General features: G+C 46.9%; 1 protein-coding gene across 1 annotated transcript in view; it reads left to right on the top strand.

Moving 5' to 3' along the window:
• The window catches only part of LOC311237061 (uncharacterized protein), a gene marked incomplete at both ends in the record, with an annotated part of 158,240 nt that overhangs the window by 83,468 nt on the left and 58,937 nt on the right, over window positions 1–15,835 (top strand). The window contains one exon of the mRNA XM_084324869.1: window positions 7,682–8,356. Within this exon, the coding sequence (XP_084180995.1) occupies window positions 7,682–8,356 (675 nt within the window). The remainder of the gene's footprint in view (window positions 1–7,681; window positions 8,357–15,835) is intronic.

Genomic DNA, 15,835 nt, shown 5'->3' with positions numbered 1-15,835 from the left:
GTGCTCAGACCTCTACACTACCCAGCTGCCCCTAGTGCTTAGACCTCTACACTACCCAGCTGCCCCTAGTGCTTAGACCTCTAGTCCTCTACACTACCCAGCTGCCCCTAGTGCTTAGACCTCTACACTACCCAGCTGCCCCTAGTGCTCAGACCTCTACACTACCCAGCTGCTCCTAGTGCTTAGACCTCTACACTACCCAGCTGCTCCTAGTGCTTAGACCTCTACACTACCCAGCTGCTCCTAGTGCTTAGACCTCTACACTACCCAGCTGCTCCTAGTGCTTAGACCTCTGCACTACCCAGCTGCTCCTAGTGCTTAGACCTCTACACTACCCAGCTGCTCCTAGTGCTCAGACCTCTGCACTACCCAGCTGCTCCTAGTGCTCAGACCTCTACACTACCCAGCTGCTCCTAGTGCTTAGACCTCTACACTACCCAGCTGCCCCTAGTGCTTAGACCTCTACACTACCCAGCTGCTCCAGTTCTTAGACCTCTACACTACCCAGCTGCTCCAGTTCTTAGACCTCTACACTACCCAGCTGCCCCTAGTGCTTAGACCTCTACACTACCCAGCTGCTCCAGTTCTTAGACCTCTACACTACCCAGCTGCCCCTAGTGCTTAGACCTCTACACTACCCAGCTGCTCCTAGTGCTTAGACCTCTACACTACCCAGCTGCTCCTAGTGCTCAGACCTCTACACTACCCAGCCGCTCCTAGTGCTTAGACCTCTACACTACCCAGCCACTCCTAGTGCTTAGACCTCTACACTACCCAGCTGCTCCTAGTGCTTAGACCTCTACACTACCCAGCTGCTCCTAGTGCTTAGACCTCTACACTACCCAGCCCTGATTTGTGATTTATCATAATGTCAAAGGAACTAGGATAACACAGCCAAAGAGCATGAACCTCTAAACATCCCCTGACCCCACTCTGGAGAATGATGTCCCTCTGTCTCCTCATTCTCCTCTTCTACTCCTCCTCTACAAACCCTCTCCTCTTCTACACCTCCTCCTCTACAAACCCTCTCCTCTTCTACTCCTCCTCTACAAACCCTCTCCTCTTCTACACCTCCTCCTCTACAAACCCTCTCCTCTTCTACACCTCCTCCTCTACAAACCCTCTCCTCTTCTACACCTCCTCCTCTACAAACCCTCTCCTCTTCTACACCTCCTCCTCTACAAACCCTCTCCTCTTCTACACCTCCTCTACAAACTCTCTCCTCTTCTACACCTCCTCCTCTACAAACCCTCTCCTCTTCTACACCTCCTCCTCTACAAACTCTCTCCTCTTCTACACCTCCTCCTCTACAAACCCTCTCCTCTTCTACACCTCCTCCTCTACAAACTCTCTCCTCTTCTACACCTCCTTCTCTACAAACTCTCTCCTCTTCTACACCTCCTCCTCTACAAACCCTCTCCTCTTCTACACCTCCTCCTCTACAAACCCTCTCCTCTTCTACACCTCCTCCTCTACAAACCCTCTCCTCTTCTACACCTCCTCCTCTACAAACTCTCTCCTCTTCTACACCTCCTCCTCTACAAACTCTCTCCTCTTCTACACCTCCTTCTCTACAAACTCTCTCCTCTTCTACACCTCCTCCTCTACAAACCCTCTCCTCTTCTACACCTCCTCCTCTACAAACCCTCTCCTCTTCTACACCTCCTCCTCTACAAACTCTCTCCTCTTCTACACCTCCTCCTCTACAAACCCTCTCCTCTTCTACACCTCCTCCTCTACAAACCCTCTCCTCTTCTACACCTCCTCCTCTACAAACCCTCTCCTCTTCTACACCTCCTCCTCTACAAACCTCCTCCTCTTCTACACCTCCTCTACAAACTCTCTCCTCTTCTACACCTCCTCCTCTACAAACCCTCTCCTCTTCTACACCTCCTCCTCTACAAACCCTCTCCTCTTCTACACCTCCTCCTCTACAAACTCTCTCCTCTTCTACACCTCCTCCTCTACAAACCCTCTCCTCTTCTACACCTCCTCCTCTACAAACCTCTCCTCTTCTACACCTCCTCCTCTACAAACCCTCTCCTCTTCTACACCTCCTCCTCTACAAACCCTCTCCTCTTCTACACCTCCTCCTCTACAAACTCTCTCCTCTTCTACACCTCCTCCTCTACAAACTCTCTCCTCTTCTACACCTCCTCCTCTACAAACTCTCTCCTCTTCTACACCTCCTCCTCTACAAACTCTCTCCTCTTCTACACCTCCTCCTCTACAAACCCTCTCCTCTTCTACACCTCCTTCTCTACAAACCCTCTCCTCTTCTACACCTCCTCCTCTACAAACCCTCTCCTCTTCTACACCTCCTCCTCTACAAACCCTCTCCTCTTCTACACCTCCTCCTCTACAAATCCTCTCCTCTTCTACACCTCCTCCTCTACAAACCCTCTCCTCTTCTACACCTCCTTCTCTACAAACCCTCTCCTCTTCTACACCTCCTCCTCTACAAACCCTCTCCTCTTCTACACCTCCTCCTCTACAAATCCTCTCCTCTTCTACACCTCCTCCTCTACAAACCCTCTCCTCTTCTACACCTCCTCCTCTACAAACCCTCTCCTCTTCTACACCTCCCTCTACAAACCCTCTCCTCTTCTTCACCTCCTCCTCTACAAACTCTCTCCTCTTCTACACCTCCTCCTCTACAAACTCTCTCCTCTTCTACACCTCCCTCTACAAACTCTCTCCTCTTCTACACCTCCCTCTACAAACCCTCTCCTCTTCTTCTCCTCCTCCTCTACAAACTCTCTCCTCTTCTACACCTCCTCCTCTACAAACTCTCTCCTCTTCTACACCTCCTCCTCTACAAACCCTCTCTCTTCTACACCTCCCTCTACAAACTCTCTCCTCTTCTACACCTCCCTCTACAAACTCTCTCCTCTTCTACACCTCCCTCTACAAACTCTCTCCTCTTCTACACCTCCCTCTACAAACTCTCTCCTCTTCTACACCTCCCTCTACAAACTCTCTCCTCTTCTACACCTCCCTCTACAAACTCTCTCCTCTTCTACACCTCCCTCTACAAACTCTCTCCTCTTTTACACCTCCCTCTACAAACTCTCTCCTCTTCTACACCTCCCTCTACAAACCCTCTCCTCTTCTACACCTCCTCTACAAACTCTCTCCTCTTCTACACCTCCCTCTACAAACTCTCTCCTCTTCTACACCTCCCTCTACAAACTCTCTCCTCTTCTACACCTCCCTCTACAAACTCTCTCCTCTTCTACACCTCCCTCTACAAACCCTCTCCTCTTCTTCACCTCCTCCTCTACAAACTCTCTCCTCTTCTACACCTCCCTCTACAAACTCTCTCCTCTTCTACACCTCCCTCTACAAACCCTCTCCTCTTCTACACCTCCTCCTCTACAAACCCTCTCCTCTTCTACACCTCCTCCTCTACACCTCCTCCTCTACAAACCCTCTCCTCTTCTACACCTCCTCCTCTACAAACCCTCTCCTCTTCTACTCCTCCTCCTCTACAAACCCTCTCCTCTTCTACACCTCCTCCTCTACAAACCCTCTCCTCTTCTACACCTCCTCCTCTACAAACCCTCTCCTCTTCTACACCTCCTCCTCTACAAACCCTCTCCTCTTCTACACCTCCTCCTCTACAAACCCTCTCCTCTTCTACACCTCCTCCTCTACAAACCCTCTCCTCTTCTACACCTCCCTCTACAAACCCTCTCCTCTTCTACACCTCCTCCTCTACAAACTCTCTCCTCTTCTACACCTCCTCCTCTACAAACTCTCTCCTCTTCTACACCTCCTCCTCTACAAACCCTCTCCTCTTCTACACCTCCTTCTCTACAAACCCTCTCCTCTTCTACTCCTCCTCCTCTACAAACCCTCTCCTCTTCTACACCTCCTCCTCTACAAACCCTCTCCTCTTCTTCACCTCCTCCTCTACAAACCCTCTCCTCTTCTACACCTCCTCCTCTACAAACCCTCTCCTCTTCTACACCTCCTCCTCTACAAACCCTCTCCTCTTCTACACCTCCTCCTCTACAAACTCTCTCCTCTTCTACACCTCCTCCTCTACAAACTCTCTCCTCTTCTACACCTCCTCCTCTACAAACTCTCTCCTCTTCTACACCTCCTCCTCTACAAACCCTCTCCTCTTCTCCACCTCCTCCTCTACAAACCCTCTCCTCTTCTACACCTCCTCCTCTACAAACCTCTCCTCTTCTACACCTCCTCCTCTACAAACTCTCTCCTCTTCTACACCTCCCTCTACAAACTCCCTCCTCTTCTACACCTCCCTCTACAAACCCTCTCCTCTTCTACACCTCCTCCTCTACAAACCCTCTCCTCTTCTACACCTCCCTCTACAAACCCTCTCCTCTTCTTCACCTCCTCCTCTACAAACTCTCTCCTCTTCTACACCTCCTCCTCTACAAACTCTCTCCTCTTCTACACCTCCTCTACAAACTCTCTCCTCTTCTACACCTCCCTCTACAAACCCTCTCCTCTTCTTCTCCTCCTCCTCTACAAACTCTCTCCTCTTCTACACCTCCTCCTCTACAAACTCTCTCCTCTTCTACACCTCCTCCTCTACAAACCCTCTTCTCTTCTACACCTCCCTCTACAAACTCTCTCCTCTTCTACACCTCCCTCTACAAACTCTCTCCTCTTCTACACCTCCTCCTCTACAAACTCTCTCCTCTTCTACACCTCCCTCTACAAACTCTCTCCTCTTCTACACCTCCCTCTACAAACTCTCTCCTCTTCTACACCTCCCTCTACAAACTCTCCTCTTCTACACCTCCCTCTACAAACCCTCTCCTCTTCTACACCTCCCTCTACAAACTCCCTCCTCTTCTACACCTCCCTCTACAAACCCTCTCCTCTTCTACACCTCCTCCTCTACAAACCCTCTCCTCTTCTACACCTCCCTCTACAAACCCTCTCCTCTTCTTCACCTCCTCCTCTACAAACTCTCTCCTCTTCTACACCTCCTCCTCTACAAACTCTCTCCTCTTCTACACCTCCCTCTACAAACTCTCTCCTCTTCTACACCTCCCTCTACAAACCCTCTCCTCTTCTTCTCCTCCTCCTCTACAAACTCTCTCCTCTTCTACACCTCCTCCTCTACAAACTCTCTCCTCTTCTACACCTCCTCCTCTACAAACCCTCTCCTCTTCTACACCTCCTCCTCTACAAACTCTCTCCTCTTCTACACCTCCTCCTCTACAAACTCTCTCCTCTTCTACACCTCCCTCTACAAACCCTCTCCTCTTCTTCTCCTCCTCCTCTACAAACTCTCTCCTCTTCTACACCTCCTCCTCTACAAACTCTCTCCTCTTCTACACCTCCTCCTCTACAAACCCTCTCCTCTTCTACACCTCCCTCTACAAACTCCCTCCTCTTCTACACCTCCCTCTACAAACCCTCTCCTCTTCTACACCTCCTCCTCTACAAACCCTCTCCTCTTCTACACCTCCCTCTACAAACCCTCTCCTCTTCTTCACCTCCTCCTCTACAAACTCTCTCCTCTTCTACACCTCCTCCTCTACAAACTCTCTCCTCTTCTACACCTCCCTCTACAAACTCTCTCCTCTTCTACACCTCCCTCTACAAACCCTCTCCTCTTCTTCTCCTCCTCCTCTACAAACTCTCTCCTCTTCTACACCTCCTCCTCTACAAACTCTCTCCTCTTCTACACCTCCTCCTCTACAAACCCTCTCCTCTTCTTCTCCTCCTCCTCTACAAACCCTCTTCTCTTCTACACCTCCCTCTACAAACTCTCTCCTCTTCTACACCTCCCTCTACAAACTCTCTCCTCTTCTACACCTCCTCCTCTACAAACTCTCTCCTCTTCTACACCTCCCTCTACAAACTCTCTCCTCTTCTACACCTCCCTCTACAAACTCTCTCCTCTTCTACACCTCCCTCTACAAACTCTCTCCTCTTCTACACCTCCCTCTACAAGCCCTCTCCTCTTCTTCACCTCCTCCTCTACAAACTCTCTCCTCTTCTACACCTCCCTCTACAAACTCTCTCCTCTTCTACACCTCCCTCTACAAACCCTCTCCTCTTCTACACCTCCTCCTCTACAAACTCTCTCCTCTTCTACACCTCCCTCTACAAACCCTCTCCTCTTCTTCACCTCCTCCTCTACAAACTCTCTCCTCTTCTACACCTCCCTCTACAAACTCTCTCCTCTTCTACACCTCCCTCTACAAACTCTCTCCTCTTCTACACCTCCTCCTCTACAAACTCTCTCCTCTTCTACACCTCCCTCTACAAACCCTCTCCTCTTCTACACCTCCCTCTACAAACTCTCTCCTCTTCTACACCTCCTCCTCTACAAACTCTCTCCTCTTCTACACCTCCTCTACAAACTCTCTCCTCTTCTACACCTCCTCCTCTACAAACCCTCTCCTCTTCTACACCTCCTCCTCTACAAACTCTCTCCTCTTCTACACCTCCTCTACAAACTCTCTCCTCTTCTACACCTCCTCCTCTACAAACTCTCTCCTCTTCTACACCTCCTCTACAAACTCTCTCCTCTTCTACACCTCCTCCTCTACAAACCCTCTCCTCTTCTACACCTCCTCCTCTACACCTCCTCCTCTACAAACCCTCTCCTCTTCTACACCTCCTCCTCTACAAACCCTCTCCTCTTCTTCACCTCCTCCTCTACAAACTCTCTCCTCTTCTACACCTCCTCCTCTACAAACCCTCTCCTCTTCTACACCTCCTCCTCTACAAACCCTCTCCTCTTCTACACCTCCTCCTCTTCACCTCCTCCTCTACAAACCCTCTCCTCTTCTACACCTCCTCCTCTACAAACCCTCTCCTCTTCTACACCTCCTCCTCTACAAACTCTCTCCTCTTCTACACCTCCTCCTCTACAAACCCTCTCCTCTTCTACACCTCCTCCTCTACAAACTCTCTCCTCTTCTACACCTCCTCCTCTACAAACCCTCTCCTCTTCTACACATCCTCCTCTACAAACTCTCTCCTCTTCTACACGTCTCCCTCCTCTACAAACCCTCTCCTCTTCTTCTCCTCCCTCTGTTCTCTCACTTCCAGCAGGCTCCCAGCTCCACTTTACTGCCCCTTACCACGGCTCACAAGGGCCATCAAACTGAATTTACAGCCTTTCTCTCTCTTTCCCTGTTACTCTCCCTCTCTCTCTGCTAAACTCTCCCCCAGGCCCCAAAACACTGTCGTGGGCCAGAGGTGGGTGTGTGTGTATGTGTGTTTTGGAGAGAGAATGCGGAGTGTTTGTGTGTGTGTGTCCCTGTGTGTCCCTGTGTGTGCCTGTGTATGTAGGTGTGTGTGTGTGTGTGTGTGTGTGTGTTTTTGTATTTGAAATGTTTTCATGGTCTTCTCTAGAGACCACTGAACTTTCAGCTTTTGTGTCTTTTTACTCACACAGCTTGAAAGAGTAGATGTTTGCTCTGCGGCTTAGAACCCTGGTTATAGACAGATCCGCAGGTATACAGCATCTGCTTTCAACACGGAACACAATATTTGACCAACGGTTTCACAAACAACTCGTTCATGTGATTGTTTTGGTTGTTTATTGTCTTCCCAGAAAGTCCACCACAACAAAACATGTCCCCCCTAACCGACAACATAAAAACACACATTAGGTCCCGTCTGCCGTGGCTGACCACCCTTACTCATGTTCTGACTCTTCGGTTGTTGTGTGTTTCCACAGAATGTGTTCTCTCGTCGGGCGAGCGCTCGAGGGGATGGGACGGTGCCGTCGGGGACCGAGCGGCGAGGAGGGTCAGTGGGACGAGGGGACGTCTTTGTGGTGGACGAGGACACGGACCTGCTGGACCCGATCTTCCAAGGCGGCGGACACTTCAACCCAGAGTGGAAACCCTCCAGGCGAGGCCCCAAGGGCAGCCCGGACGGCAAGCCTGAGTCCTCCTCCAAACACCTGGAGGAAAACATCACCACGGACAAGGAGAAGACGGACGAGTGGGGCGCCGGGCTTTTTCCGGGGAAACCGTCCGATGACATCGTCATTGACCTGGACGCTCGGACCACCCCGAAGAAGCCCTCGGCGAAACGTCCTGTTCCCAAGATCCCCTTGGACCCCGAGCACCCAGACTCTAATAAACTAAGAGAGGAGGTGGAGGAAGAACGTCCTAGGACCTCCTCACGCATCGCTAATGCCCCCACCGCCGAGTCCCCTGTGAGAGCAGGGATTGAGGAGAGGAGACCCGCCACCACTCAGAGCAGCAGAGGCAGCCTACCAGACAAGGAACGCCCAGGCCCTGTGACCATCGTATCCAGGGATGGAGACCTGGTGGTGGACTCTGATGGCAGTACATACCGTTTACAGAAAGGACTGCCAGGAAGAATGGGGCCTCCAGGGAAGGAAGTATGTCATCTGATTCCCCCGTGTGTGTGTGTGTGTGTGTTCCTCTAGTTCCATCAGTAAATGCTACATGTAAAATGGATGCAAAGGCATCCAGTATAAGCTATACAATGGATACATTTGACATAACACACACAGAGTCGCTACACAAAAAGTCGCTACAAAGTTTGTCATCTTTTTCTGAATATTAGCTGAAGAGCCCAATGGGTTTCACACCAATTTATCCACTAAATGGTATGCGTTCTTACAGTACATCATATTGTACATGATATTGAATATTTCCATATGAGTTGAAAGTTGATCAAAATACTTTAACCACAATTTAGCAGATCCTACGTGTGGACGTGATAACGCCAATAGATTTAATTTAAATATTTTAAAATTTGCTGTGCACATTCATGACTTCTCAAGTAAAAATCCTATTGATTTTGGTAACCCTGTGTGACCTTTCCTCTAGCGCCACCAAATGAGTGTATCTCTTGATCCCTTAGTCATACAGTTATGAAACCTATATCCAGATATGTGTCTACTTATGTACAATACATTTACCATATGGACCTATGAAGTCTGCTATATTGGAATTTCGGCCATTATTCATTTCCCCTGCTCCCCCTGCCCTGTTCACCTGAGTCCCACCAAACTTTCTATGTGGAATCTGGGGACTAACATCTGTAAATGTGTCATTTATATAATTAAGAGGCCATCCCCTTTCCAAAGACCAGAGATGGAACTCGCACTCGCACACACACACACACACACACACACACACACACACACACACACACACACACACACACACACACACACACACACACACACACACACACACACACACACACACACACACACACACACACACACACACACACACACACACACACACACACACACACACACACACACACACACACACACACACACACACACACACATTTACGCTTATAGCAGACTTAATGATTTTAGAATATTTCAGCTAATGAAGTTAAATCAACTATCGAGTTCGTTTTTATAATGTAACGTTTGGCTATTTGAGAGGGAGAGATAGAGAGAGAGACAGAGAAAGAATCCTTTTATGAGCCATTCAGTCTGATTTGAGGAGCGCACGCTCCTGGACTTAATCTATGCGCACTGCTGCCAGTCAGGCTTCAATGCCTGATTCAGATACAATTTAACACAAACGGTTACAAAGATATTAATGTTTCACACCGCCAACAAAGTAGCATACTGAGTCCGTTGTCTCGGAATGGAAATTAGCTGTAATATCTGCGTGTCTCCCTCTGGAGTATTTAACCACACCCCTCCAAGCCTCCGAGGCAAATGTAGTTCTTTCCACGGCGTTGGAATACATACATACTGTCGGACAATCTAACAAGAATTAACACATTTACAAGTCGTATTACATTTTGCAAATAAGGAAACAGAGAACATTTCAAAGCACTAAAAATGCCAATATTTCAATTTTGACCTATTTCTGAATCGCGCTTCTGAAGAATCTCCCCTTGCACCGCATGGTGGGTTAGACCGTGCCAGTCACAGATGTGTCTCCATTATGCACTACAGAGGAAATGGTTGCGAACCGTGCATCGTATCAAACGTTATGCGATTCATAGGCCTTGTGCTGCCTTAAGGCGCCCGGTTACATGCATACTGTAACTGGCATATGAAAGTCATTATAGCTTTTAGAACTAACTAGGTTTTTGAAGACTAAACACTCTCCGTGGACATTTTTGAATTTTTGATTATTTTGCTTGATAAATGAGGACAATGTCTCTCGAGATTATTGTATAATGTTGGATGAGAGAAAACAGTCCTTTATATGACATACATTATGAATGAAGACAATGTGATTTCTCTTTAGGCTCGAGATCACAAGAGCTCTCTAACAATTAGAATCTGAATCTAATCAAGGAAAGTGACGTTTTTCCAAACACATGACGATCCCTGTGTCTTTGATGTCGCTCTCTGCAAACGAAGAGAGCCAGGCTTTAGAGTGTCAACGCCGTACGGCGTAGCATAACTCACGACGACAATCATTAAGACGGACGAGTGGGGCGTGGGACTCATTAGTTCCAGCTTATCTGGAGAGACGTGAAGGCAATTCATGCCGCCCAAACGGAGGGCTAGATTCACCTGGGGTTGGAGATGGGTTCTCCTCTGCCCTGTGGGGTGGCCAGAACCAGACCCAGATGGTACATCTGGCTTTGTCCGGGCCGGGCCCCTGAGTCTAGCTGCTATAAAAGCCCCAGGATCACTCGGCACGATTACTGTGATTGATCCCGGCTGTAGGGAACATGAAGGAAGATGTCCTGCTGGTCAGAAATAAAAGCATGTGATACGGACGCCTGCAGCAATTATCCCCCTCCCTTCCCTCCCATGTACAGCAGATTGGGCTTGGTGTCCCCCTCGGTCCACTTTAATCGAACCCTGGTTCGTTTCCTGGGATAGTCAGGTCGGTTTGGGGTGATGTGAAAGCTCATTCGGACTCTGGTGTGGACCAAACAACTGAAATCTGGTGCAGACCAAACAAGTGAAATCTGGTGCAGACCAAACAAGTGAAATCTGGTACAGACCAAGCAACTGAAATGATCGGCCCCGTTCCCCGTACCTGGATAACTGAGTTAGCCGGATAACTTTCGGTTAAGTCTGACTTAAGCCGGACTTTCCGGTTCCCCGTACCTGGATTTTCCAAATCACCATGACAACAGATCCAAAAGTTTGAGCCTGGTCGAAAGCAGGGTTTAAGTTCAAGTTAGCCGGATGAACCATCGCCACGCCCCCGCAAAGGAGTGACAGCGCGTTTCCTGAAATTATTCCCACAGTCTAGGATCTGCGTTATACCATTCTGAATTACGTTTTTGTGCTCCATTCTTCCAGAGGGGTCTTTTGAAATGTAAAATGGACCCAAAATGCTGATACTAAATTCACTTTGTCCTAAATAATGCACGTTATATACCGTGGCGCTCGCTCGGTGCAACAACAACAAAATAAAGAATATTCTAAACACGGGTCTCTCGTTCATTAATGTATAAACAATGAATTTATCCCATCTGGCACAGTGGCTCAGCGGTAGTGCTCAATCCTGGCAACCCGGTGACCGGGGTTTGAAACCCTGTGTTTCCAAAATAATTTTTTGGAATATAATATTAATGAGCCTGGTTATTTAAGGTAGCCTGGTTTTAAGTTAAAATATTATAAGTCTACATGCATTGAGGATGTCATTCTTTATATAGCTCTCAACGTGCACCAAATTGAATTATTCCTATATTGCAAAAAGAAGGAGACGACTGGGTTTCGAACCCCGGTCGTCTGCGTGAAAGTCAAAAGAAGAACCCGTTACACCACAGAGAAGATAAGTAAAAGATCGACCATACATCAATCAATGGGTAAGGGAGCCGTATCGTTATTCTGTATAACAGTTTTACTAATTATTTTCGCTAGCAAGATCTCATTTGATTATTCAATCCAGCAGGCAAGTTTAAAGAAATATAATCTGATTGATTGAGGTAATGAGGGACTTAAAATTAGCCTATAGATAACGCATTTAACTTGTCGGCGAGGCGATTGAGCCGTACTGCAATATGTTAATAAAGTTTTAAATCAATTAATCAATCAATGCCGCTAGAGAATCAGGAGCTCTGCTATCGATACGTGCTGGCTTTTCAAATGAAGCGGCCGCGCGCACTTATCCTGGGTCTCAAGTCTGAATCGAGTTAACGAGACTGAATCCACCTTCGAGGAACAGGAAAATCCCGGCTTCGAACATCGGGTTAACTGAATCTGGATAATGTGACTCTTGATCGACTTAGTTGAACCAGGTACGGGGAACGGGGCCCAGGTGCAGACCAAACAAGTGAAATCTGGTGCAGACCAAGCAACTGAATTCTGGTCCGCCTGAAAACGTGGGTCTCGTTTAGCTTGCAAGTGAACCCTGGTGCGGTTCGTTTGAGGTATGAAAGCAAACCGGACCAAAGGCAGGAAAATACCAGAAAGATCTGGCATTTATAAAGCTGATTGGGCAGTTTTTGTTGACATTTCCCATATATTTCCAAATGTGTGATCTTTTATCATTATAACATTATTATTTTCGGAGCTGGTAAATTAAGAATAGCCAATTACAGTATGTCCAATAAATAGCTGACCTGCGCTTGACAAAGTGCAGTGTGAAAGCTAACCAAACCAAATGAAAAAATGCAACAATGTTGCAACTTCACCCCTATACCGAACTATAGGTGTGAAAGTGACCTAAGATCTTCAGTGTCATTCAGAGTAAAATGGGCTACGGTGAGGCTACGTTTAGACGGAGAGAGTCTGAACAGAAACCGCAAAAGTCGTCTTGCGGTCTCACTTTTAATTTTGCGTTTAGACTAGAGTTTTGGGATGGAATTCTCCGTGCAGACGAGGCTGTAACGACTCGAGACGACTGAGCCCCGCTGTCACACGATTGGCGCATATGTCACATGACGTGCTGTGAAGACCCGCCCTACTCTGCCTCTGATTCGCAGACTGTGGGTGGGGAATGTGATTGGACCAAAGCAGAGTCACTCACAGACAGTGGGTCCAGTCACGCCGCGGGACAGATTCTTGTGTATTTAAAAGTACTGCCAATGTAGCCTTCAGGTGATCGCCATGGATAGAATCAGACATGCTTTGTTTACGCTTCTAGGCTACTGGCGCATGCCTGTGATGTAAGCAGTACGCGCGACGAGAGCCTTGACAACCCTTTTCGTCATCGTTTTATGCGGTTTGACAGTTTAGATGATAGCGCAAAGGTTTATCGTTTCTAGGAATTCCACCCTGGAAGGTAGTCTCACTTTTTTGCGGTTTCATCCCGTAAAAACGCTGTTTCCGTATAAACGAAAGGCACATCCGAAAAAATATTTTTGCGGATTCACCTGCTAGCGTTTCCGTCAAAACAGGGCCCTATGTTAAGATGCTTTTGTGAAACTGGGCCCAGGCAGGTGTAGTGCAGTTACCTCCCCTCCCTCCTCACATTACATCTCCATCAGATCCGGATCAGACATTTTTTTTACATTTACATTTTCTCATCTAGCTAACGCTTTTATCCAAAGCGATTTACAAGTTTTGTATGACAAGTCAGTAGGAAGGGTACAACTCTTTCAGCTGAGTAACAATGTTCTCATCAGAGTGTTCAGACTTGAGTGCTACACTAAGTGTATGTTTATGTTAGTATATTAACAATTTCAGTGCCGGCCATTTAACATTGAAAACCCTGTTGAGTGCCAGCATCCACTTCAATGATAGCGTTAAAAACGCATAATGGCTATGTGTCTAATCTGCCCGTCGCTTATCAATGACTTGTTTGCAGTCAACATTGTCGAAACGGATTGTTTTTTAATCGGTTCATATCCTTTTTATAGCATTTTGAAAAGCCCTAGTTTTCAAGGAAAATATAAAGATTCCGTGATAAAAGGCATTTACTGGAATATTCTAAAATACACAAAAACGTTGTCATTTTTCGGCCTATTTATGAATCGTTTTCAAATAAATGCTAGATTATCGATAGTATATGTGTACTTATGCACGCTATAGAGGCGAGCTGAAAAATCGATTATCTCGTTTCCTCATCAGCGATCACAGCCACACAGCCACATACACACATTCTCGAAGACACTCTGACATCACGAGACCGCCGCCATCTTGGTATTGGGGAAACAAACGGATTTCTACGATCCATTCTACGAAATGTATGCGTTGAGCTCCGTTTTTATTACATATTTTATCACATTCTTGTTAATTTCATAACCTTTTCATATAATTCGTTTTGAAAATATTGAGACCAACATGGCATTTCATTATTTCGAAAGCCTTTCTGGTGATTCTAATAATAATAATAATAATAACTTCGTTTTATATAGCGCCTTTCAGAAGACCCAAGGTCGCTTTACATAGGGGGGGGGGGGGATGACAAATTAACAAACATAGTGGACAGACACAACATATACATAGTCAACTTCCTGTCTTTTTAACTTTCTGTCTAAGTGCATGTTTCCCCCCAAGCCATAGACATGCACTTAGACAGAAAGTTAAAAAGACAGGAAGTTGACTTCGAGAATAGGGCAAACGCTTATATCTCCGTGAAAAGAGGTCTGATTATCCTAAGACTGGTAAAATAGATTCCTTACATGAGATCAGATGTTATCCAAAAAGATTATTCCAATTCCTGATCGCCATTCCAAATATCGATCACGCTTATTGATTACAGTGTTGAGTACTGTAAATACATAATCCACAGGTTTTCCGGGCCGGCGAGCACAATCGATCCTTCAGATGCCTTGAGGGAAAAATAAAATGAGGAAACTGACCACTCCCCCTGCATCAGTCAGAACTGATGGGGTGCAGTTACACAGGGAGAGACGATAGGGGACGGTATCTTCCCAATTGAGCTCAGAGAGACTCTGCAGCACTAACCCGAGGCTCGATTGATGAAATAATGAATTAAAATCGCCAATAAAAAAAAATACGGCAAACAAACGACAAATCGCGTCGTCGGCACTCAATGGGGGGTCTGATAAGACGACAATTGTCGTCGCTGGCATCCAAAGTGTTAAGAGTGCATGACAATAAGAAGCTTAGTGTTTTCTTTATATTTTATTTTTTATCTCAACATTTTATATTAATTTCCTATGGAGAGCAGGAGAACCAGGCACACCATTCTGGATGGCAGTTTGGAAGGGGTTTGCCAGTGTGCATTTGCATAAAGCAAAAGAATAAAAATCTACTTTAGGCAAATGAGGTCCGTCCAGCACGAGGCAGCTGGCTTGCGAAACTTGGGCCAAACTGTCAAACTAGAAGAATTTGTTTAGAAAATGAAGATTCAGCAGCAGCGGATTCAGCATAGTCGTCAGAAACACTTTTAGTAAACCCTTTAGGTGGAAAAAGAGAAGGTTTACGAGCAGAACCAGGGGGCGCAGTGCTTTTATCCAATCAGGTGCATTCCACGACAGGAAACGTCTTTGAGTGGTTGAAATGAGAAGAGAATCTGTTGCTACAGATAGGGTCAGTCGGTCAAACGGCCAGATCTGGTGAAGACGTACCGTTACCCTACGGCCTGCTGCCAGTGGAGGAGGCTGGTCTCAGGTCAGCTGGTTCCAGTAAAGGGCCCAGTGAGGCTTCTGCTCTGGCCTCTAAAAACACCACTTACCAGGGTCGACCGGGGCAACATTCCAACAATTTTTATGTTCCCGTTTTTATGTTTTATACTTTATGTTAATGTAAATCCTTAATGGGTTTTTACTGCGAGACACGATTTGAAGGCCCACTCTGCAACCCAAAATGTAAACAAAGGGTGAAATGAGGGAGTCGTAACAAAAACGTAACCTTTGATACAAAGACTGACAGTATAACAGCTGAACATAAGTTGTACATGAACTTTGAGGTTGAACGTTTTGTTTACATTAGCTTGTAAGTGTTGGGAGTACAACAGACTCTATTATTTTGAGTTACATTATGTTATATGATGGT

This window comes from Notolepis coatsorum (genome assembly GCF_963971535.1).
Source record: "Notolepis coatsorum genome assembly, chromosome: 11".
NCBI classification, from domain to species: domain Eukaryota; kingdom Metazoa; phylum Chordata; class Actinopteri; order Aulopiformes; family Paralepididae; genus Notolepis; species Notolepis coatsorum.
This window is presented reverse-complemented; position numbering and strand designations above follow the sequence as displayed.